Genomic DNA, 25312 nt, shown 5'->3' on the forward strand with positions numbered 1-25312 from the left:
GCTGGCGACGCGGGAGCCCAGCAAGCTCCGCAAGGGCTGAGTGGGTCACCGGGGACCCGGCCAGGAGGGACGTCAGGCCGGGAGAGCCCTCACCACCCCCACCCTAAAGCTAGAAGCCTTGCTTGGCATGTGCACCATGGCGAGAGGCTAGGCCCCTGCCCAGGTATGTGCCCCCGCCCTCTGTCTCTCTTACTCGCTCTCTCTGAAGCTGGGTGCAAGCCTGTCATGAGGACTGGTCCTCTATCTCCCTCATCCTCTGTTCTTGTCTCTCTGCTCTTCCTTCTCTCTTTCTGTCTCTGTGTCTCTGCCGTGTTCCTCTCCCCCTTGTCCTAGTCTTTGTCTCTCTAGTCCCTGTCTCCATGACACTCTCTCTGTGAAAATCCATGTCTGTCCGTTCATTCGTCTGATCCTGTCCCTGTCCTTCCTTCCTGTTCACCCCCCAGGGCCTCCTTGCTCCTCCACACATGGGGGACCCCACAGAATGTCCTTCAAGCCTCATCCAGGGTCGTAGGCTCCTGGACTGTAGGTCACATCCTGAGAACATTCAGGAGCACAATATATTTTTGTATCTAAAAAAAAAAAAAAGGTCAGTAATACGAATTTCAGAAATTTAAAGTTCTACAAAATCCCTGTGGGTGTGGCCAGGTGATAGCTTTCTCACCTGGAAGGTCCTCGAGGGGTAGAGCCAGGGTGAGTGGGAGGATTTTTATCATTCTCAAAAGGAAACGTGGGTTTGCATTTGCTGTTGCCATTGTTGAAATATCAAGGACCGACCCAGCCCGACCACCCTGGTATCAGGTGTTGTCCAGGTCTTTTGTCTCCTGTCTGGATCCTTGGCAGTTGCGCTTTGGACATAATGTCTGTTGAGATGGATTCTTAGGATAGAGAGGATTCTGGGGTGGGGAGGGGGCAGGAAGAGTGGTGGGAGCAAGTCACTGCAGTCAGAGACCCTCCAGATGGCTGTGGGGGATCTGAGACCCGGGACAGTTACCTCCAGCCCTGCCCGCCCCTCTTCTTAGTCTCCAGAGACCTCCTGAGGGTTCTCAACACCGTCAAATCACTGGTAACTACGCAGCACCTGGGGGTGGCACAGGGGAGAGGTAGGACCGCGGATGACTCTACCCCCGCCCAGGATTCAAGGGAGGAGACTTTGTTTTCAGCTCTCCTCTAAGACAAAAAGCTCTGGCAGTGCTTCCCTGTGGGTATTGGGCAGCCGAGACCTGCATCCACATTCCACCCCTGACTCTTGCAAGCTGAATGACCGTGGGCTTAGCAATGGTGAGTCTTAGCTTACTCACCCCTAAAGCGGGGGCCATGAGGATTAAAGGTGATAATGCGTATATGGCACCTGGAGCAAGCTCACCTGTGCTGTGTGGGTCCCTATTACTCTTAATTTTTGTCCATCAGCGAAGATCACTGGAGCTTCCACTTCCTAACGGTTTCACTGGGGCTGGCTAGCTCAATGTCTCTCAGCTGGCTGGAGGGACATAATGATGGATGGATGGATGGATGGATGGATGGATGGATGGACGGACGGATGGACGGATGGACAAATGGATGGATAAATGAATGGGTGAGTGAATAAATCAGTCCGCCAAGGGACAGTGGCTGGTCGACTACATCTTCCTCTGCTTACTCATCTCTGCATTCAAAAAAGGCATGTTGAATTGAATGTAAAATTCCAGGGGCAAAAGCAAAGAGGAGGTGGAGGCAGAGAAGGAACAGATGGCAGGTGGTGAGGAACAAACTGTAAGGAATGTGATCCTCTAGGTTTTAGGTACCTGTCCCTCTTATTCACTTTCAGACCCTAGATACTAGTTTCCAATTTTATTTTCTTCTCTCCACAGGAACACGGACTCCAAGCCGCTCTTCAGCGGGACAGGATGAGAGTATCAGGTAGGGCCAGGCTCTGAGGATTCTAAGGCTCAAGGCTGAGGTCTGAAACTGGTTTGGAATCATTTTTCTGTCAGCAGTGTCTGCCCATCCTAGACTCAGAGGCCACGTGGCTTTATCTGATCTCAACTCATCAGGCAGAATTCCAGGAGGAAGCCAATCCAAGGAGAGCCTGGGAGGGTGTAAGAGGCGACTTCCTGCCTCAAGGCTGAAGGGCTGCAGAAACTTCGGCACCGTGGCCCCATCTGGCTGGCATCGTGGAGATTCACCCTATCCTGGATACACTTCCCCTTGGTTGGAAATGACAAAATTTTTGCCTCAAGGAGGGCTATTCTAGAACCTGAAACCACAGGGCTGGGTTCAAGGAGAGGCCTCTGCCTTCTGGTCTGCACCCTCATCCTGTACCCTCTTTGAACAGATAGAGAAACTGAGGCACGATATAGGAAACTGACACAATTCATTTATATTTCCAAACACCAGTGAGGAAGTTGAGTTTTACTTACTTAATTACTTACTTATTTTTACTGGAGTATAGTTGATTTACAAATGTTGTGTTAATTTCTCCTGTAGAGCAAAGCGATTCAGATAGATAGATAGATAGATAGATAGATAGATAGATAGATAGATAGATAGATTGATTAGATAGACATAGATTCTTTTTTATATTCTTTTCCATTGTAATTTATCACAGCAGATTGAATACGGTTCCCTGAAGAGCATGAGTTTTACAGTCAGCATACTTCCCCAGGTCCAGGTCCCTCCCGTCACTTACCAGGCAGTGACCAGCTCTCTGAGCTACAGTTTCCTCATCTGTACAATGAGGATAATCAATAGCATACAACGGGGAGGGTTACTGCCAGGATGAACTGAGATAATGTGTGAATGCTGTCAGCCCATCACCCAACACAAAATGAATGCCATATAATGTGAGCTGATGCCCTAGAAGAGGAAGGATCCCACAGAACTGAGCCCCACCCCATGGGACCCAGGGGACCTTCACCCCCTCCCCAAGTAGCTTGAGACCAGCATGAGGCCACACCTGAATTCAGGGCTCAGGAGCAAGGGTGGTGCAGAGAAGCAAAGATTGAGGGAACTTGGCCTAACAGGTTGGATTTGACTCCCAAGGCAGTGGGGCCACCAGAGTCCTTGAAGTGGGAGGTGTAGGGCATCCTGCTGCAGCCCTCACAGAAGAGTAAGAAAAGGGAGCATGATATCAATATCAAAAACACAAACAGCCCATTCAAAAAATGGGCAGAAGACCTAAACAGGCATTTCTCCAAAGAAGACATACAGATGGCCGAGAGGCACATGAAAAGCTGCTCAATGTCACTAATTATTAGAGAATGCAAATCAAAACTACAGTGAGGTATCACTTCACACCAGTTAGAATGGGCATCTTCAGAAAATCTACAAACAATAAAAGCTGGAGAGGATGTGGAGAAAGGGGAACCCTCTTGCACTGTTGGTGGGAATGTAAATTGATACAGCCACTATGGAGAACAGTATGGAGGTTCCTTGAAAAACTAAAAATAGAGTTACCATATGACCCAGCAATTCCACTGCTGGGCATATACCCAGAGAACACCATAATTCAAAAAGACACAAGCACTCCAATGTTCACTGCAGCACTATTTACAATAGTCAAGACATGAAAGCAACCTAAATGTCCATCAACAGATGAATGGATAAAAAAGATGTGGTACGTATATGCAATGGAATATTACTCAGCTGTAAAAAGGAACGAAATTGGGACATTTGTAGAGACATGGATGGACCTAGAGACTGTCACACAGAGTGAAGTGAGTCAGAAAGAGGAAAACAAATATCGTATATTAACACATATATGCGGACTATAGAAAAATGGTACAAATCAACCGGTTTGCAAGGCAGAAATAGAGACACAGATGTAGAGAACGAACATATGGACACCAAGTGGGGAAAGTGGAGGGGCAGGGGGGAGTTGGGGGGGAATGAATTGGGAGATTGGGATTGCCATATATATATTACTAATAAGAAAAAAATATCAAATTGTACACTTTAAATAAAAAAGTTAATATTTTGACCTAAAAAAAAGGGAGCACGACAGGGAGCTCTGGGGGTTCCGTAAACATGTGTGGGGTTGCTCCTCAGTGGTGCACGAGGGGATGGGGAGGCAGGGGAGGCCACATCAGCAAGGCTGGTGTGTGTTCCTGCAGAGAACTATTTGTGGTGGCTTTCGGGGGGAGTTAATGGAAAATACAGGGGACCAACCCCACCCCCCAAGCACCCTGGAGGTGGCCTAGTGGAGACAACTATAACATCCTTCCCGACAAGCCATGGCTCAGTGGCGAGGGCATCACCCTGTCCACTCTGTGACTGAAGGGCTCCGGCTCAGAGGTGCCGAGCCCCTGCCCGAGGTCACACAGTGGCACGTGGCTGCCCTGAGCCTTCCTGCCTCCATGCCAGGGCTCACCTGGCTCCTGCTCTCCTGCCACAGTTCTCTGGCCTCCCTTCAAGGGAGGCTGATTCCCAGGCCTCACCCGCAGAGATGCTCTCCGGAAGGCTAAGTGGAGCCAAGGAAGGTGCATTTCCAACCCTCCCTCCCTCCCAGCGGCCGCACCTTGGGGAACATGGCCGTGTGACTTTGCAGCACCGTCTCACGCTGTGGACATTGTGGATTCACACTGGTCTCGCCTTGCGGGTGGTGGGCAGGGTCTGGACCTACGGGACGTGGTCTCACTGAAGGGATGTGGGAAGGACCCACATGCAGTCTTGCTGCGTGGCCTTGTGATATGGTCTGGCACTGCAGTCTCACGGCGGCATCTCCTTGCTCCGCAGGTCTGCGCCGCCTCCTGGCCCTCATTTTTGTCCTAGTCACCGCATTGGTCTTTGTCCGCAGCTATATCAACGTCAACATGAAAACCATTCGCCTGCCCCGCTGGATGGGTGAGTGGGGCTCGCTGCTGGGGCCAGGCCTACAGACCAGGGCTGGGGGCCAAGATCTATTCCATCCCTGGGTGGCCCAGGAGGTGGCCAGACATGGCAAGGTGAGGACTGCCCTTGGGCCCCCAGGCATTCGCAGTGGGGGAGAGGAACCCCCAGGCTGTCAGGAAGCCTGGGAGCCCATGGGGACCAGAGCAGTGTTCCAAGGCCCTGGCCAGGACATGTCCCTGCATCAAGGGCCATTTTGGAAATGTGACCCAAGAGGGAAGCACAGAGGGAAGAAGAAAAGAGGGAGGGAGAAAACTCCCCGGGCCTTGAGTGCCTTCCACCTGCATTTGCTGTTACCTCAGCCTGGAACCGTTTTCACTCAGATTTCTCTGTGGCCAGTTCCTTCTCAGCCTTTAAGCCTCTGCTCAGATGTTACCTCCTCAGAGAGGCCTCCCCTTACCTCCCCAGCTATACCTGCACCTGCTCCTCCTACTTTAGAGTCTTTCACGTCAGCCTGTTCCCTTCAGAACATCATTATCTCCCCATCATTATGTTGTTTATTTATTTGTTTACTTGGTTGTTGCCTATCTCCATCCCATAGCATGTGAGCTTCCTGAAGGCCAGAATTTTGCCTTATGTACATCCATCTCTCTAGCACCTCAGAGCAGATGCTCAGTAAACATTGGATGCATGAAAAAAAAGAGGGATGGATGGGTGGGTGGATAGATGGATGATGGATTGATGGATGGATAGATGGATGATGGATGGTGGATAGATGGATGATGGATGGGTGGATGGATGGTGGATGGGTGATGGACGCTAGCTGCTTTATGTACATGGTCTCATTTAATCTGCACAAATGCCCCATGGGGTGATTCACGGTATATTTGTGGAGTGGACTCATGTGTGACCTCAGGTTGTGCTTTTATGTCTGGTCCGAGAAAAAGAGGTGAGGGAGCTTAAGAAACTTGCCCCAAATGTCCCTTATGCATGTCAGAACAAGAATGGGAACACAGGTCTCCCAGATCCAAATCCTTCCAAAGGAAGGAGAGAAAGAGAAGGAATTTCTACCTGTGGATTCGTCCTCCTTAAAGACCAAGAACCAGCTCCATCGACATGATCAAACAGAATAACCTCTAGTGGGCCAGGCCAGCTCACAGCTTCTCAGCAGCGAGAAGCCAGTCAGCCTGCCTTTAACACAAACTCCCCACAGGGGAGTCTCAGAGGGCCCTTACCTCATCAGCTTCTTGTCAAGCGTGGCTCACACCCAGGCCAGGATGATTTATAGATACGTGGTGGCCACCACATCTCCTGGCCCAGGGCACTGCTTTTACAGACTAGAGATTGACTCGGCTGTGCTGCTGACCTTGGAGGAGATGCCCCAGCTCAGTGCAGGAGGCTCAGAGCAGGCAGGAGGGGAGCTCAGGAGGAAGCTCCAGAGCCGAGAGCTCCAGCTTGGGGTGGAGAGGGGAGTATTTGAAAGGAGACCTCCCTGCCCGAGGTTATTTCCCTCTCGGAACTCAACTACCTGGGGGTTGACAGATCAACACTCCCACCAATGATCATCAAACAGCTGCTCTGTGTTAGGGCCCAAAGACCCCAGAATGAGGAACACGTGGCCCCAACTCATGGTCTGAGCTGGGGAGACAGAACTGACTACAGTGAGTCCCCTACGCACGAACCCTCGCGCTGTGAACTTTCAAAGATGTGAGCGTGCATTTGCATGCCACGTCACGTCAGGCGTGAGTGACACTGTAGCTCGCCCTCCATCTCCCACTGCTGACGACCCTTCAGCTCTACCATCCCCCACCTCCCCCGCCCCCCGTCAGTAACTCTGCGTGCCTGTCCACGCGATGCCAGCCCCTGTGTGCCAGCTGTTGTACTGGACTCCTGTACTTTTCAAGGCACTGTACCATAAGGTTAAAAAAGTTCTCTTTATTTTTTGTTTGCTTTTATGTATTATTTGTTTGAAAAGTATTATAAACCTATTACAGTACAGGACTACGTGGCCGATGGTGTGAGTTGGGTACCTAGGCTGACGTTGTTGAACATGCTCTCAGGACAGAACTCATTCATATGTAGGGGACTTCCTGTATAGAATATACAAAAAATGGAAGAGAGTGAACGTGACCTGAGTCTTGCGAAGTGCTCACAGTGGCAGGAAATGTAAGCAGTGGGGAAAGGAGCCATCCAAAACCACGGGTGCTCAGGCTCAGAAAAGGGAAGCTTCGTTTGCTTCCAACATTCCTAGTTGCGTGCACCCCCACCTGAGGACTTAATGCATTAATATGGAAGCACATATATTACTACAGCACAAAATTTTCTAATGTTTTTATTATTATCATGATATATAGTTGGTTTCCTTTTTAATCCAATCTGTTTTATTTTATGCATTTAATAACTTGCCGTCTGGTAGAATAGGAAGTGCTGAGTGTCTCGAGAGACCTGGGAATAAATTTATTCTAAGGGGAGTTCATAGGCTTTTCCAAATCACCAAAGGGGTCCATGGCACAGAAATCAGGCAATTGAAGAATGTCCGATTTACCTGATAAATCGGGCAGGGTTCTTTCAGATGGGAGTGACAAACCCGACTGTAAGTGGTTTAAACAAAATGGGATGTCTTTTGAGTCAGGTCATTGGTAAGCCATGGCTTCAGACTTCAGGGGTGACTGGATCTAGGGGCCCCCAGAAAGGCCCCCGAGTCTATCTCTATGTCCCTGGGCTCTGCTCATTTCTATTTAACCTCATTCCATGGGCAGCTTGCTCTCTAAGGCAGGCATGGTGGCTACCAGCATCCTGGATGTTCACCTTCCAGCTCAGCTGAAAGACTTCTCTCTCCTCCAGGCCCACATATCAACTCGAGAAGGGCTCTGTCTCCAGAGGAATGGAGTGTTATGATGTGCCCAGCCTGAGACACATGATACTCCTTGGGCCTTGGAGGCAGGGGTAGGGGATAGCCTCCCGAGGACCAAATGGAAAGTGCGTCAGTGTGGGTGTCCCCCCAAAAAGGAGAGCGTCCCCTGCCCCATCGGCATTTCTGTGTCCACTGGGGGCCCTGTCCTGTAGGACTTAGCCCCAGGCTGGTGGGAGACCTGATGAGGAACCGCAGAAATAACAGGATGCGGTGTGACGAAGATGTGAAGCCCAGTGCAGACAGTCAGTGCTGCGGGAGTCAGGAAGGGATGCTCGACACGGCTGAACAGTGAGAACCGCACAGTCCTGCCCCTCTCGGAAGCCAGGGCTCCAGGCACCGGGCAAGGCCCTCACGGCTCCTCTCACTGGATCTTCTCCATAGCCGGTGAGAGGGGGTGTGACGGCCCCAGAGGAGAAAACTCACACACGGTCACACACTTGGTTGGGCTCCAAGTCCAGTGGGCCTCACAACTGAGGCCTGCTTCTTTTGAACCATGAGAGAGTCGTGTGTGTGTGTGTGTGTGTGTGTGAGAGAGAGAGAGAGAGAGAGAGAAGCAGTGGCAGCAGCAAGTGAGGGAGGACTCCCAGGCAGGACAGGAGTTTCAGCTCTTTTCCACCCCTGCCATAGTGCGCTCAGCCAGGCCAATGCCATTCTGAATTCCCTTCTTCCCGCCCCCAGCCTCCATCCTGCGGGGGTGCCCAAAGCACTTTCTAACCAGATTCTGTCTTCTCTCCAACAGGCTCAGTCCACAAGGAGAAACGTGAGTGTCAACTCAGCCCCTGTTTCCATCAGGGTGAGGTATTCCAGGGTCTCTACTCCCAGCCCTGAAGCTTCTAGAAAAACCTCGGTGCCCAGCTCTCTCTTTCCATCACCTGATGGTGCCTTCTGAAGCCCCCAAGGCCTGTGGCCCCTTCTCCGCCATTCAGACTCATAGGGTGGGCTCAACTGTTTCCCTTCCCTGGTCCCCCCAGCCTACAGTCTGCACTGCACCCACCCTGTCTCCGCTCTCTCATCCCCCTGCCGGGCTGGGAGCCCCAAGGATGTGGGCTGTGCTTATTAGCATCATGGCAGTGACCCCAGAATTGGCTTATGGTTCCTGCTCCAAAGTACCAGGGCCATGTTGGGCACCACAGGGGCCCCTAGAGGCAAACAGAAGGGGGTGCTGATTGTCTACTGGGATAGAAGGGCCTCATGTGCTAAGAGAGGCAAAGTGCTCTGGGCTCCAGGAGGGCCACCTGCTTCCAATGGGGTGTGGTTGGGGAAGGCTTCAGGGCAGAGGTGGCTTTTTAGCTGTGCCTTGTAGGGGAGGGACCAGCCTGTGCCGGAGGAAGGAAGGAAGGAAGGAAGGAAGGAAGAAGGAAGGAAGGAAGGAAGGAAGGAATGGAGGGAGGGAGGGAGGAAAAGGAAGGAAGGAAGAAAGGGAAAAGGACTTGGGAGCCTCTATACACTGTAGGATTACAGAGAGCAAAGTCTATGCACCAACACAAACCATTCACCCCACACCCTCAACCCTATCTCACTGAAGCCTCCTGAGTCACACTCTGAAGCAGACACAGTGTCACAGCATCTCCGTGCTGAACCAACACTCAGACCTCACCTGCTAGGGGGAAGGCACATCCAAGCACACGTGCTGCCTCTCACCTTTACCAGCTCCCACAGTAGACATCCCCAATCAGTCCCAGCACTCTCCCTCCAAGCCCACAGGTAGCCTCAAGGCTTTATCATTAAGCCTTTAATAGTAGATCCATTAGGGATTTCCCTGGTTGTCCAGTGGTTAAAACGCTGCGCTTCCATTGCAGGGGGCATGGGTTCAATCCCGGGTTGGGGAACTGAGATCCCACAGGCTGCATGGCTCAGCCAAAAAAAACCACAAAAAAACAAAAACAAATAGTAGATCCATTCACATTGAAGAGGAAACCTACTTGATAACCCTCATCTAAACCAACTCCCACGCAAAAGGGAGAGATTTCTCGCACGTCACACAGCAGATTACCGAAGTCGGCCCAAGTTCCCTGACTGCACCCCCCTGCAGTGCTCAGCTCCATGCCCTGAGCAAGAGTGTCAGGGTTCCCCGAGGGGTTGGGCAGCTTAGGAAGCGCCCGAAACCCCTGGGCCTCCTCCCCCTCGTCCAGTAGCTTGACCATGAAGCCTGGATGGTCAGAAAATCAATTTGAGAAAAGCCTGCTAAGCTGGCCTGTTGATATGGGGTTTATCCGACTCAGCTGCAGTTGATTAGGCTCTGGGCAAATTCCAGGGTGGTCCCCGAGGCCTGGCACAGCCCCTCCAGCAAGGTGAGGACCTCCGGACTCAAAAGTAAACTGGGCCGTCTGTGGGGGAGCAGGTGGCCGAGATGGGGCCCCAAGGCTCACAGAAGAAGACTCCTCCCAGCCTCACCCTCAACCAGCCCCTTTGCGGGGGCTTCTGTCCAGAGGAAGGGGTCGGGACATCAGGTCCACATCTCCAGCACTCCCTCTCCTGAGCCGTGGGCCTGGACACCCGCTCGGGGATGTCTCCACTCCCGGCCCTCACTCTCTGGTGATAATGTCCCAGGTGGAGCTCTGGTTACACCCATCAGGCAGGTGTGCTGGAACTCGGGGTGGGGGTGAGGGCCCAGGATGGGCATTCCGCTCGGATCATCAGGGCCGCCCACTCCACCGGGGGAGCCCTGGTGCAGGCTGCATTTGCTCCAAGGAGGGGGCTCCCTCACCTGCTCAGAGGCGCCTCGGGCTTGCCGAGCTTGGCACTAGCGGGCTGCGTCCCCCCAGAGGGGCACTTTTTCCTGATTCCCATTAAGGCTCGCTCTAGGTAGGTGAGGGCCCTGGAGACCCTAATGACCCTCCCAGCTTGGACTCAGACCCGCCCAAATGCTCTCGGTGTTCATTCAGTGGAGATTTATCAAGGGCCTACTATGTGCCAGGCACAGGAGTTATTTGGACCATTTAACAAGATCATAAAGTGCTTGCCACAGTGCCCAGCACACAGCAAGGCCCTGGCGTGTGCCCACGTCTGTTAGGAAGCCTGTGGGTTTGCTCCAAGCATGCACCCGCGCGGCTCAGCAAGCCGCCTGGCGCGGGGGGCTGGGGGAGAGAGGCTGCCCGATCGCCACTCTCCCTTTGCAGGTGAACTTTCTCTAATTCCCTGTGTACCCAGTCCTCCCTAATGGCACCTTCTGAACTCTCAGGTGGTATTTAAAAACATACAGTAATATAAGTTGGAAACTGCCAGGCTGAAAGCACAGGTGACACCTCAGAGGCTGTGTTTGGGGGCCCATCTGCCTCTCCCACCTTTCACAGGCCTCCAGGGTTTGCCCTGGGGGAGGCCACGTGGAGGGACACAGGTCTTAATAGCAGCCGCAATAATCATGGGTCTCACATACTGAGTCCTCAGTGGGTTCCAGGGACCATGCTAAGCCCTGGTGGGAGGTTCCGGAACCCCCTGCCTGGTCCTTTGAATCCCGGTTCCGGCCCACAGTAGGCGCTCAGTAGGTGAGTGGTAAGAAGAATAGCCAGTCAGCACGGAGCGCTAGGCTGCGCTCGTTAATCCCGTGCTGCAACCCAGTGGGGAGGCACGATGGTCAGCCCGTTTCACAGATGAGGGAGCAGACGCGCCAGGAGGTTGAAGACTTGCTCAAGGGAACGGGCGGGTGAGATGCGCTCCCGCCCACCATGCTGGGCCCCGCGAGCCCGGAAGGCTGCCGTGGCCCAGGAGGAAGTTCTCAAGAGAATCCCTCAATCACGGAGAGTCTGGCCATGGACCACCACTCACTGCCCCGCACGCAGTTACCGGGGGGGGCCTGCGTGCCGCCGGCTGCCGTGCGGGGGCGGGGCTGTGGTGAGAAACGCGGAAGTGAAGCCTGGGTGGTCAGGCTCGCCGCGTCCTGTGTCTTCGACGGGGTGGTAGGAGGCACGGCGGAAGCACAGAAGGGGGCACATCCAGACTTGGGTGGTCAGGGAGGGTGTCCCCAGGAGGAGGCCCCTGCGCCAGCACCGCCCCCTCCCTTCCCAAGCTGCCACCACCCAAGCTGTCGCGTTCCCTCCCCAGCTTCACAGCCGGTAAAGACCAAGTGTGGCCTCAGCACATCCTGCCCAGACCACTCCTTTGCCTTTAAAATCACCAGCGGGGCCGCCAACGTCGTGGGCCCCTCCATATGCTTTGAAGACCAAACGTAAGTTTCTGGTATTTCTTTTCTTTCATTAATTCACTCATTCGAGGCCTCGGGGGCTGACCCTGACTGCAGCCCATACCTTCCACATGCTTCCTTTTGCTCTGGGTGGGTGAGTTGCACACAGTAATAAGCCTAAGAGCTTGCGAATCTGCCAGCACCTTGCTAGATGCCTCACAGTATCATCTCCATCAATCCCTTAGCACTCCTAGAGGCGGGATGATCATTCTCCCCCTGTGTAAAGATGAGGAAACTGAGGCTCAGACAGTATTACCCAGGTGCCCGTTGGTAGAGCAAGGATTTGAACTCAGGTCTGTCTGACAGCCAAGCTGCTGGGCTTCCTATGATGAGGGTTGCCTATGGGGGGTGTTCAAGATCAAGGTCCGGGCATCAGAGCCCAGATGCAGCAGGTGCCAGGGCTTCTACCCAGGTGCAGGAGAAAGACCGTGCACCAGGCTTTCCGGGTGGTAAAGGCCCTGGGACAGCAAGTTCATCCTACGAAAGAAGCCAGAGAGAGGTGTTTTAGTCCAGATTCGGAACCTAGCTCCAAATAGCTTAGGCAGAACAATGAAAGTTACTGGTTCACATACCCAAAAGGCCAGAGGCCATGGGCTGCAGGACTAGCTGAATCCAGGGCTTCAAACCAAGTCATCAGGGCTCCCTGTCCCACCACCTTCAGCTCTGCTTTCCTCTGTCATTAGATTCGTTTTCTCTGCTGAAAATGGATTTCTTCGTGTGGTGAAGGAGGGACGCCACCAGCTGGGTTGACATAATAGCCCAGTCTAGCACCCCACTGGGAAGAGCCTTCCCATCTGAATTAACCCTGCAAAAGACCCGGGACTAGGGCTCATTGGCTGCCCTGGGCCACATGACCACACTGGCCCAATCACTGTGACCAGGGGCACAAGATACTGGCTTGTCCAGGCCTGGGAGAGAGGTCAGTCCTGAGAACCCGCTGGCGTGAGACGGAGAAGGACACCAGAGGACAGGGGTACGGGAGCTGGGTGGCAGGAACACAGCTGGGCCCCACGTGGGTATCCCAGACAAGGCAGGACAGCAGCAACTTTCATGGCTCTGCCTTCCTCCTGGCCTGGGGAGATGGGCGGCCCCGGCCTCCAACACCTCCGAGCCCCAGGCAGGGACCCTCCCCTTCCCTGAGCAGACTGTTCTGGTTCAAACATGCCATGAGAGACTCCCCAGAGAATCCAGCCCACCAGTCGTCTCCAGGAGAAAACAAATGGTCCAGGTGATTCCGTGTGTTTCCTGGTGCTTCTGCATCACACCGCGTGGGCCCTCTCGGAGTTCCAGAGTCTTGAACGCAGAGTGTTCCTTCCACACTCGGAACCCACTGTTGTATTTTGGTTTTCTTCTTTTTCTTCAGGATCATGAGTCCTGTGAAAAACAATGTGGGCAGAGGCCTGAACATCGCCCTGGTGAACGGTGAGTTCCAGACCCACCCCTAGACGGCCCCCACATGCTCTGAAGCCCGGCTGGCCTGTAGGAACGGGTCTAAAAGACCTGGTCCAACTCGCAGTCATGGCCAGGCCCCTGCCAGGTGTACCTCTGTCAGGAGGATACGCTGCTCCTGTGAAACATGACCCCACCCCGGCTTAAACCCACACACGTGAAACTATAGGGGCAACGTGAGATTAAAACTATAGGGGCAACGTGAGATTAAAGCCGAGCGCACGCCTTTGTTCACTTGTTCAGCAAACAGCAACAGCAGCTACTGTGGGCCAGGCCCTATACAGGGTTCCTGGGGGGCGGTCAGCTGTGAATTAGAAAGACAGACCCTGGCTTGACAACCTGCTGTGGGCACCCATGAGGTTCACAAAAAATCAGAAGGTGGTGAGCACATGTGGAGGAAAATGTGGAGCACATGTGGTGAGCACAGCTCTGGGACCGGGACACAGAGCTGGTGGCAGAGGTAGTCAGGGGAGGCTTCCAGAGGGAGGTGATGGTCAGCTGAGGCCTGAGGGATAGTAGGGGTTAACAAGAAAAGAAGGAGGCTCCTTCCGGGCATGGGCAACCCTGTCCAGGGCACAGGCAAGGGAGGAGGGCGCGGAGGGGCTTGGGGTCCACACAGACTCTCTCTGGCTGTAACACAGAAGCAGGGTAGTGAGAGGTGAGGCTGGGGGGCCAGCAAGGCCAGAGGATGAGGGGCTAAGTGTCCTGCTAAGAAGTGTGGACCTGAAGCGGAGGAGAATAGGGAACCTCAGAAAAGCTTTGAGCAGGACCTGAGGGCCCAGCCCTATATTCCAGAAACCTCCTTCCAGCTCGGGGTAGGGGAAGCTGGAGGCAGAGAGACAGGGGGAGGCCCACAGTCTCATTAACCCTGCATCTCCAGCAGGCGATGACCAGGAAGCCAGCTGCAGGCCAAGCCTGGAACAGGGACATGTTTCAGGAGGGGGTAGGTTACAGGTACGGGGGCCTACAAGGACCAGGTGGTCTGGCCCCAGCGGAGCCCCGCGTGTCCACCTTCAGCTCTTACATGATCTGAGGAACAGGGGCCATTTCCCTGGTTCTGAGAGCTCTTCCTGGAACAAAGGTCCAGGCAGATGGGAAAAGGGCAAAGTGGACACTCAGGAGAAAAATGGGTTCAGGCGTGCGTGCAGCATGACCTCACGACCACGCCGAGGAAGCGGCAGGGCAGGACTGGAACCCTGGCCCTTTGCTGCTAGAGGAGCCATTTCCCCTCTGCCAAGAAATCCTGCTGGGTCCGGAGAGAGGTCAAAGCCTGGAACAAAGAGGAGCCTTGCTAGATGGGGGTCAGAGGGCAGTCCTGGCCAACTTCCTGGGAGCCCAGGAAGGGTGTGGGCCAGGAGGAGCAGGAAGCTGGGGAGAGCTGCTCCTTCTCCAGAGTCTTGAGAAGGAGAGGGAGGCCTGATTCCCTCTGCTGTGGCCCCTTCCTTAGGGAGGCATGCAGGCAGCCCAGACGGTCTCAGAGCACCCCCAGGCGTGCCAGGCCCCAGAGGACAGTAGCAGCCTCACCCCCACAGCGGGGAGGGCAAGGAAGGGCTCCAGCTGCAGCTGACCTGGCTGAAACCTGCTGGGCTTCTCTTCCCCTCAGATGGGCCCCCATGGGAGAACATGCCTGAATATTCTCCCATGAGATGAGCTCAGATGGAGGCCTCCTTCCCCATCCCTCACAAAGCCCAAAGATAAAAACAACCACTGATGACACCAGGAGCTGACGAGTACTGAGCACCTGCTGTGTGCCAGCTATTCCACCCATCCTCGTCACGATGCCTGAAGGAGGCTGTGCTCAGTATCCCCGTCCTCCAGGTAAAATGTGGGGGCTCAGAGAGGCTGGGCCACGTGCCCAGGATACACAGCCAACAGAACCATCCAGATCTGAACCCAGCTCTGGCTGACTCTAGGTCTTAATCACTCAACGAAACTACCCCTAGAAATGTCTCTAAGCAAGTGCACAGCGCCTACGGCATACCAGCTGTGTGGAAAGTCTAACATATCACCCCCAGGGCCTCAGGGTCCTCATCTACGTAAAGCCGGAACAACAAAAGGATGGCTAAAGATGGTGGTTCTCAAGCTTTTAGATGGCAGGGATTCCTTTGAGAAACTGTTCAAACTACACCTCTTCCCCCTAGTTGCAGAAAAATCCACAAACGCACAGGATCACAAAAGAGGTTTCCCTGGCTTCCTAGATTCCCTTCTAAGAGGCCCAGGTGAAGTGTCTGGGCTTGGACACTAGTGGCTCCAAGAATTCAGGAGGGGCTGCAATGAGAGCCTGCCCCCACCCGGCAGGAGAGCTGCCACTACCCAGGCCCCAGCCTCTAAACAAATCTACAAACTGAGTTAGGGGGAGGGGGCAGCGACGGTGAGAATAGAGCTTCCATCCCCTCTGCAACACCCCCATCCAGTGGTTAAAAGTGAGAATTGCAATTTTCCTCCAGAACACCCGATTCCCTATAGGATTTGGACCCTTTGCAAAGCCCACAAACGCAGTCCAGATTACTGGACTCAGGACACTGAATGTATGTCAGCCCACTGAAAATCCCTTTGTCTTCAAGAGTTGGAGCACTCAAATTGCAGATTTTCTAAATAGGTGAGAATAATGGTGATGATTTTAGGTTTTTTTAGTTACTGTTTGCAGGTAAGATTTATCTCGCATGCTTGTATTTTAAACAATCTCATTTAGTTCCCACAGCCCACAGTACAGATGCAAAAATTGAGGTCAGATGCTAAATCATACATTAGGAAGTGGCAGGGCAGAACACAAACCTAGATTGGTTGGATTCCATTCGATTTCAGAGACCCTCCACCATTATGTGCCCTTACCTCTCAGATCAGCCCAATGGTAACTGAGCATCTAATTTAGTCCTGCACACTGGCTACAGGACCTAATTTTGTTCCACTATTATTCTATTCTATTTACAGACCTTAGACTAACGAGTAGCCATTTCCCACAAAATGACAGGCAGAATGACACGTTATAGCGAATAATAGTTCTGCTCTCTTATCCCTCAGGAACCACGGGAGTGGTGCTGACACAGAAATGTTTTGACATGTACTCTGGAGGTAGGCACCTCTGTTGGCCCTGATGCTGAGGGTGGGCTGAGCTCCTTCCTGTGGCAAGGAGGCCACCGGGTGGGTGCCGGGGACGTTTGGCTCTTGTTTTCGGAGGCAACCAGAAAGCAGCACGGTGAGGGTTGAGGGCCGTCCCGCTGCCTTTGAAACTGCTTTCTCCTGTCTTATTGGGCTCTCCCTGAGGCAGATCCTGAGACACAAATTCAAGTGCAGTGTTTCTTTGGGAGAAGGTGGCCTCAGGGAAGGTCAGTAGGGAGTAGGGAGTGAGCTGGGGATCCCTGCGGGAGCCAGGTGCCTCAGAGACAACTCCGAGGGGCAAGGGAGCCGGGGCGCTCCTACTCCTATCCCTTGGCACTCCCCATGCTTCTGGCCTGCCTCCAGGGTGCAAAGGAGGGTCTAGAGGCCAGAGGAGACCTTCAGGTAAAGGAATGCTGGTGCTGCCAGTGGGAGGCCAGGCACGTGTGCACTGAAATGCTGAGGATGAGGGAATATGGCTCAGTTTGCTCTACTAGGTAGACAGTATTTTATTTTAAGGCCACAGGGTTGCTATCGAGCCCAAGGACAGGACAAGGCCTCCCAAGGCCCAGATAGGACAGCTCTGAGACTCCAAGCTCTCTGCATCTTTCTGCAGGTGTCTTTTCTTCTCTCTACATAGACATTCTTTTTGAGCTTCTCTGTACACGTGGACACCCCTTACTTAGGAAGGCACTTCCTCCTTGTCCTTAATGCGGCCCAGCGACAGGGCACTGACCCACCTGGGCCAGGGGCCCAGATATCTAAGTCCCCACCAGCAGCTTCTTCCCCCACAGGCCGCCTGGCAAAGCTGTGGGTGGAGGCGGGACTCTCACCCAGTGCTCAAGGTATCTTCTAAAATGTGGAATCAGTCCCAGGCCCAATATGGCACTTGCTGCCCAGCTGGCAACCCAGCCTCCCGCCAACACAGGAGCCTCAGCAAGGAGTGAAAAAGCAGCAGGGTGGCCCCTTGCAGACAGCAGAGGTCTGGGCCCTGCAAGGCCTGGCTTCCATCAGGGCAGATGAACTGAACTCAGCCTCCTTCCTGGCACCCAGCTCAACTCAGTGTCCCTCCGTGTCCCTGCACTCACAGGGCCAGCTCTGGGCTCGGGAATCAAGGGTGCTGAGCATGAGACCATGCACCCTGGAAGCTCCTCTCAGAGAGGAAGGGCCCTGCTGCTGCCAGTCGCTGGTTTCTTCTGTCCTGAATCTCCCATCTTTGCGTCCATCTCCAGGAAAAACCTATCTCACTGCACCCACCTAAACATGTGAGCCTAAGAGGGGAGAAATCACCAAGCAGCAGAGAACAGAAAGTCCTCTTGGCTTTGCAAACAAAGGAGAGGCTGAAATATGGGAAATGGGAATCTGCTGCTCAGAAGTCACAGCCGGGGTTGTTTGGAAGGTGACCTGTGGCAGCACCTTAGAGACAGGAGCCAGGACTGTGTCATGGGCTCCGAGCTTCCCATGATGGCTGTCTTCCAGGAGAATCCCACCTCACAAGTAGAGTCTGCAGGGCCAGAGGATGTGCCCACTTGGAGCCTGCATCAGGGCCCAAGCAGACCTCTTCCAGGTGCGCCCCCCAATGCTGCAGACATACCCATAGGACTGAGTGGTGGCCAGGGGGTGGCTGCTGATAGAGAGGAGGCTGGCAATGACAGAGCTTGGACAGGCAGGGTGGGGTGTCCACGTGCAGGCATGCAAAGCCCCTCCTGGTACAGGACGGAGCTGGAGATGGGTGAGGAGAGAGTGGGGCAGGCCATGAGCTGAGAGCAAGGACCTTCATTTGTTTTCTGTCCAGGGTGGCCTGGGACCAGATTATGGAAAAGGTCCAGTCTCTGGAGTCAGAGATTTCAGGCTGCGTGACCTGAGGCAGGTGACATCTCTTGAACCTCAGCTTTGTCGTCTATAAAATAGAGGTAGCCATAGTGTCCCCTTCATAAGCTGGATGAGAGAATTAAATGATGACCTGTGATAATCAGGGGAGGGGCCCAGCCTGGCTGGGGAGGAGCCCAGGGAAGCTTCATCTCCCTTCCTTCTTCCCTCACTCCATCCATGTGATTTGGAGGCAAGGAGGTCATCTGTCAAAATGAAAAGGGAAAAACATAAAAAGATAAGCCAAGTTTTATAATGCCTTATTATAAACTTGGATGTAACCATGGCTGATGGGAAACCAGAAATAGAAGCCTTTGGAGAGCAAGTCACTCCTTCCCACTGGAGACAGAAAAAAAAAAAAAAAAAAAAAAAAAAGATGACTTTTCTAAGTAAGAAGATAGTTATCAGAAGGCACACTTCATTATTTCCAAACATCCACTGTCCATCCCAGACAAGAGCCAGATCTTGATATCTGCTGATGGCTCAAACAAATTAATGGTACTTTCAGAGCGCCCACTTTTTGTCTCAAGAGTTTAAGGGCTGCTGTAGTCATTGCCTCGAGGCCTCCATGTTACAAAGCAAGTTGGCAGCTGACCTTGCCTGGGGGACTTGATTTTTCCTCTAAATTTAAGGGACCCCCACAGAATAGTAAGAATCAGGGCAGCTTCATGGGCTTGAAGCCTGGGAGCAGGATAGTCAAACAGGGCCCCTTGCTTAGAAGAAACTTGATTTGATGCTCTGCCTTCATCATCTCAAAATCGTTAATAATTTTTCAACAAAAGGCACACATTTTCATTTTGCATGGGCCAATCCTGCTAATGATTGTGGTTCTATTATAATGCATTTACTATAAACCCAGAGTCATCGTCACATCTGAGCTTTACAAAAATGCTCTGAGCAGGGCTATTAATCATCCTCGTTTGACAGATGTAGCCCCTGCTTTGCCCAGCAGGCCAGTCTTGCCCATACTTCCTCTACCATTCAAGAGCCTTCTGTGTAAGTTATGCCATATCCAGGGTACCGTTTGCACTGTTAGTATGTTCCTTTAAGTCAGCTCACTCACTTCTTTTTTTAACCTAAATAAATGTCTTAAAAGAAAATTATATCACTGCCCTAAGTAGAAAGCCATTATCATTTTTTTATGCAGGGAAGGTGACCATAAAAAAAAAGCACAATGGAAAAAACCAGTGCCATTGAGGCAAGATGCGTGCTGATGCCTCCCTGGGTGCTGCACCCAGACCTGCTCTCCGTTAAACCCAGTGATCTTGCAGATGCGGCAGGCATTAGAGATGTGAACAGAGCCTTGCTCCCTGACATAAGCTGAAGAGTTGTGGGAGCCCAATGTTCTCTCTCATTAACCCGAGTTGCCCAGTGGGTGTACCCTCTAAAGTCAGCACAGACAATCTGGGGGTATCTTAAACAGTGTAGAAGGGGGCAGCCAGCAGTGTGGCAAGAGCCCAGAGCTCCTGAGAGATGCTTGTGCTCTGTCCCCTGAGGGGTAGACCTCCAAAAGGGCCCTTAGACTGTGGTTCTTACCCCAGCTGCAGATCAGAATCACCTGGGAAACTTTCAAATTCCAGAACCCACCCTAGACCAGCTGAATGAGGATGCCCTCACTCTGTGCAGATGGAGTTCCGTGTCAGGCTGCCCAAGCATTCTGGGATCATTAGGGCCATAGGAGAGGATGAGAATGACCAGCCTTCTTTAATGACCAGCACCTCGTTTTTGCTTCCTCCCCCAGATGCTGACGTCCTGGTGAAATTCCTTAAAGAAATTCCAGAGGGTACGCTGGTGCTGGTGGCCTCCTACGATGACCCAGGGACCAAGTAAGTGGGAATATCTGCCTGCCAGGCCACGGGGAGAAGCAAATCAAACACTTCCAAACTGTAAGTCCTTTTCCTACTATCCTGCGGGCTCCAGCTTCTGGCAACTTCTCCTAAGGAACCAACAAGACAAGTGCACAAAGAGATGTTCTGGGGGGTTCATCACAGCCATGGTCACAGCAGTGAACACCTAGACATACTCTCGCTGTCCAATGATAGCCAACTGGTGACAGAAATCATGACGTATAGTGATTATGGGACATATTATTATATATGCATAAAAGAGGATGTTCTGCATCAAAATGATGATGTAGAAAATATTTAAGGACACATACAAATGTTCACGCTTTAGTATTAAGTTTAAAAAAAAAAAGAAGTTTACAAAAGAGTTGGTATAATCCCACAGTGCAGAGGGGGAAAAAGACATGAAGGAAATATATTAAAATTTTACTGTGATTATGTCAAGGGGGTGAAACTAAGTAATTTTTAGTTATTTTGTAAAGTTCCATATTTTCCAAGTGAACCATGTATTATATTTGTAAACAGAAGCAAAATCTATCAAAAAAGCAAATAATCCGATCCAAAAATTGGCAGAAGACCTAAATAGACATTTCTCCAAAGAAGACATGCAGATGGCTAACAAACACGTGAAAAGATACTCAACATCACTAATCATTAGAGAAATGCAAGTCAAAGCCACAGTGAGGTATGACCTCACACCGGTCAGAATGGCCATCATCAAAACATCTAGAAACAATAAGTGCTGGAGAGGATGTGGAGAAAAGGGAACTCTCCTGCACTGTTTGTGGGAATGTAAATTGGTACAGCCACTATGGAAAACAGTATGGAGGTTCCTTAAAAAACTAAAAATAGAACTACCATATGACCCAGCAGTCCCACTCCTGGGCATATACCCTGAGAAAACCATAATCCAAAAAGAGACATGTATCACAATGTTCATTGCAGCACTATTTACGATAGCCAGGACGTGGAAGCAACCTAAATGCCCATCAACAGATGAATGGATGAAGAAGATGTGGCACATATATACAATGGAATATTACTCAGCCATGAAAAGAATGAAATTTAATTATTTGTAGTGAGGTGGATGGACCTAGAGTCTATGATACAGAGCAAAGTAAGCCAGAAAGAGGAAAACAAATACTGGTATGCTAACTCATATATATGGAAGCTGAAAAAATGGTGCTGATGAACCCCGTGACAGGGCAAAAATAAAGATGCAGATGTAGAGAACGGACTTGAGGACACAGGGTGGGGGACGAAGGGGAAGCTGGGACGAAGGGGAAGCTGGGACGAAGTGCGAGAGTAGCATTGACATATACACACTACCAAATGTAGAATAGATAGCTAGTGGGAAGCTGCTGCATAACACAGGGAGATCAACTCGATGATGGGTGATGACTTAGAGGGCTGAGACAGGGAGAGTGAGAAAGAGTCGCGGGAGGGAGGGGATATGGGGATATATGTATAAATACAGCTGATTCACTTTGTTGTACAGCAAAAACTGGCACAATGGTGTAAGGCAATTATATTCCAATAAAGATCTTTTTTTAAAAAAAAAGGAGAAGAAGCAAAACCTTTTCAACTCCTCTCCAGCCCCTCAGAGTGGCTTTCAGAGAGGTGTCCTGGCCACTCGGCCCTGTTCCTCCTGAGCTCAGGCGGGGCTGCTGCACATGCTGGAGGGGGGATGGAGGGGGCGCCAAGGGCCTGAGATGCTCCCCCTTCTCCCATCCCGACCTCACCGTCCTCTCTGGTCCCCTGCAGGGTAAATGATGACATCAAGAAGCTCTTCTCCAACTTGGGCAGCACCTACGCAAAGCAGCTGGGCTTCCGTGACAGCTGGGTCTTCTTAGGGGCCAGAGACCTCAAGAACAAAAGCCCCTTTGAGCAGGTGAGTTCCTGGCAGCCTCTCTGTCCCAGGGAAGGGGAGATGGGGGTTGCAGGGGACGATGCCAGGGATGGACAGACAAGGGCTGGGATGGCTTGGAAAGGACACATGGGGCAGTGTGAGGACAGCCACCCAGGTGTCGTCCACCCCAGAGGTCAAGGTGGCCCGATCGGCTAATTCCCCAGCAGGAAGCAGCCCTGACCACTGTGTAAGGAGGTAGGTCATATATAAATACCTAGATGTGAAGATAAATACCAAAAAGGAGAAGGAAAAGGAGGAAAAAAAGGATGAAAAGAAATTAAGGCATGGAGGAAAGGGAAAGGAATGTAGGGGTGAAGCTCACATGATGGGGAGAGGGGGAGCCCAAAGCAGGGAGTGAGATGCCCAGCTTCTGGTCCCTGCTGCAAGCCCCTCCTCCTCCTGCCTCAGTCTCCCCACCTGTAAAGGGGCAGGTTTGGGCCGGGGGAGTCCCAAGTTCCCTTCTAAGTTCCCTTGGAGGGGGTGAAATTGCACCAAGAAGGGGACACAAGAAGAGCCCCCCTGAGTATGTGGAGGGAGTCAGGAGGGGTCCATGATCTGGGCTCCACAGTCGCTACCCAGGGGTGGCCCAAGCAGAATGCGCCTGGGAGGCACCCAGAGGTGGGGTTTGAGGAGCACTCGCAGGAGGAAAGGGGAGTCAATGGAGGGTTGGGGGCCCCAAGAAAATGCTGCACCTTCTCCGCCACCCCCACACCCGCCCCGTGCCCGACAGTCACCATCTGTGCATCCCCAGCTCACAGCAATTCCAAAACCTGGGAGAACTGGCCAGGCTTCCCCAGCATGAAGTTGGCCAGTCTCTGGTGGTGAGAATGTTCAGCTCTGCCCAGATCCAAGATGGGAAGATAAAGGTCAATGATTCAGACATATAGGACCACTGAGGAAAGCGAACTCTGTCCTGGAGACAATGAGGAGCCATGGTAGGCTTAAGCGGGAGAGTGCCCAGATCGGGGTCTTACTGATAACAAGCGAGAGTGGTATTCAGCAAGTGCTTGCTCGGTGCAGGCACGGCTGAGCAAGTGACCTGCAGGGTCTTATTTAACCCACAATGAGGTAGGTACAGTGAGCATCCGTCCCATCTCACAGACAAGGGTTTAGAGCCTTGAAGTTTTAACCAGCTTGCTCAGTGATAGGAAAGCATTTCTCATCCAGGTCTGCAGCCTCCGCAAGGATTTCCTGTCCTCGTACTTTTAGAACGGCCTCCCTGGCTGTGCATGGAGAGCACTGTGGAAGAGGCGCAAGTCAAAAGGCAGGGAGGAAGCCAGTGCAATAATTAGACAAGAGACACCGCCGCCTGGAGGGGGAGGGGCTGTGGGAGGCAGAGAAGGGACAGAGTCAAGAAGTCTTGTGCTGAACTCCAGGGGATGGGGGGCCCACAGTGGGTTGCAAGGGGTTTTGCCTTGTCTGGAAAATGTTGGCCTGGTTTGTATGTGTGTGTTTCCAAGGGAATGTATTCAGGTAATTAGAAATTACTTTTAAAAAATAAGGGAGAGTGCAAAGCAGCTTGTGCTGGAGGGGCAAAGGAGAGGACCCTCTGTTTATATATGCTCTGGGTGAAGGACAGAGGAGGCAGGGGTCACGGGCTCCAGAATGTCCCTGTGGGAGGTGCCAGGGGCAGGACTCTAGGAAGAGGCTTGAGGCTGCATCGGCAGGGCAGCCACTGTTCTTCCTTAAAGTGCAGCTTTCAGATCCCACAAAACTGGGCCAGTTACAGCAGAGAGGAAGCACGTAAGCAGAACAAAGTCAGCACCACCTTTTACCTGATGTCTGTGATCAGCTGACTGCAACCCATCACCCAGAAATGAACCAAAGACCCCGACGTAAATCAAAACCATCCCGTCTTTTATTCTCACACATGGGAAACTGGGTGTTAGAGAAACAGCATCTGGAATTTATTTTTTCTTGCTAAGGGTTAGCCACAGGTATCCCACCAGTAGATTTCATCATTTACATTCTTTCTTCCATAAATTAAGCCTGCGCATTTTAAACACGATCTTAACCGATTTTATTCTCTTTGTACATTTGTTATTAATTAATGTTACGCAGTGGTTCCACGGCTTACCAACCGGGTAGCCATAGGCCGTTACTCTGGTCCTCTGTGCCTCGGTTTCCCCATCTGTAAGGTGGGATGGTAATAGTGAGAACTTCTTAGGGCTGTTGTGAGGATTCATCACATAAGGTGCTTTGTGCCTGGCATGGAGCAAGCATTCATGGACTGCTAGAATGCTTCTTTTGTTTTATTGAAATATAGTTGATTTACAATGTTGTGTTCATTTCTGCTGTACAGCAAAATGATTCAATTATACATATATATGTTATTTTTTTCACATTCTTTTCCGTTATGGTTTATTAGAAGATATTGAATATAGTTCCCTGTGCTCTACAGTAGGACCTTGTTGTTTGTCCTATATGTAAGAGTTTGCAGCTAGGATGCTTCTTTTTATTCTTGTTTTTTTTTTTATTTTTTTATTCTTACTGTTATCATCTGGGTTGTCCTAGAGGGGCTAAAGCTCTTCAAGCACCGCTCCCTCATGCTTGGTGCCACCCACCCCTCAGGGCATGACAGGCAGTGACTAGGCTTTGATCCCATCTCTGAAACCTTGCACAGGTTGCCACCCCCCCAGCCTCAGTTTACCCACTTATGAAATGGGCTAGAAATATCCAACTCTCCCATGCCCTCTTGGGGCAGTTGTGAGGATGAAGCGAAGCCACTTAGGTTTTAAAGCACAATGCAAATGCAGGCGTGAATCCCGACATTGTCAGCGTCTCTCTCTCTCCTGTCTCTCTAGTTCTTAAAGAACAACCCGGAAAACAACAAGTACGAGGGCTGGCCGGAGCTGCTGGAGATGGGGGGCTGTGTGCCCCGGAAGGTATAGGAGGGCGGCTGCGGCTCTTCCTAGGCCAGGGCCTGAGGATGCTCCTGCCTGGCTCGGAGTCAGAGCCCGGGTCGCTGCGAGCTGGACTGGCAGGAGCTGACGGCCAGTGGAGGAGGAGAAGGAAGCGGGAACAGCAGTGTGGAAAGTACTGAGGGTCCTCCAATACCCTGCACGCTTCCTCCGTCGGGAGCAAAGCCTACCCTGGGCGGAGACGTCCTACCCGGAGGTGGCCAGCCTCCGAGGGTCCTTCCGGAGCCGGCTGTCTGTGGAAAGAACAGGTGTGCTTGCCCTCGGGGACTGCTGACTGTCACTCCGGAGGAAGGACAGGACAGACTGCCTGCACCTGAGCTCCATTAA

General features: G+C 52.1%; 1 protein-coding gene across 3 annotated transcripts; it reads left to right on the forward strand.

Annotated features, from left to right (window-relative positions):
• On the forward strand, positions 1-25312 carry FAM3D (FAM3 metabolism regulating signaling molecule D). 3 transcript variants are annotated; one of them, XM_057706030.1, is made up of 11 exons: positions 1-163; positions 1848-1896; positions 4711-4818; positions 8457-8477; positions 11759-11882; positions 13261-13319; positions 16368-16418; positions 20053-20137; positions 21920-22046; positions 24869-24949; positions 25229-25312. In XM_057706030.1, the coding sequence occupies exons 2-11, from the start codon at positions 1884-1886 to the stop codon at positions 25310-25312; spliced, it is 753 nt and encodes a 250-aa protein (XP_057562013.1). In that variant the 5' UTR covers positions 1-163; positions 1848-1883. The 3 variants fall into 3 exon arrangements, with proteins under 3 accessions (XP_057562013.1, XP_057562011.1, XP_057562012.1); XM_057706028.1 differs by lacking the exon at positions 25229-25312 and having other exon boundaries at positions 24869-25119; XM_057706029.1 differs by lacking the exons at positions 16368-16418; positions 25229-25312 and having other exon boundaries at positions 24869-25119.

This window comes from Hippopotamus amphibius, chromosome 13 (assembly GCF_030028045.1).
Source record: "Hippopotamus amphibius kiboko isolate mHipAmp2 chromosome 13, mHipAmp2.hap2, whole genome shotgun sequence".
Taxonomy (NCBI): domain Eukaryota; kingdom Metazoa; phylum Chordata; class Mammalia; order Artiodactyla; family Hippopotamidae; genus Hippopotamus; species Hippopotamus amphibius.

What these genes read in the sequence shown, in the direction of transcription:
- FAM3D (XM_057706030.1), top strand. An exon ending in CTCAGTCCACAAGGAGAAAC is followed by an intron (nt 8,478 to 11,758) that starts GTGAGTGTCAAC and finishes TTCCCTCCCCAG; the next exon opens with CTTCACAGCCGGTAAAGACC. An exon ending in ACAAAAGCCCCTTTGAGCAG is followed by an intron (nt 22,047 to 24,868) that starts GTGAGTTCCTGG and finishes CTGTCTCTCTAG; the next exon opens with TTCTTAAAGAACAACCCGGA.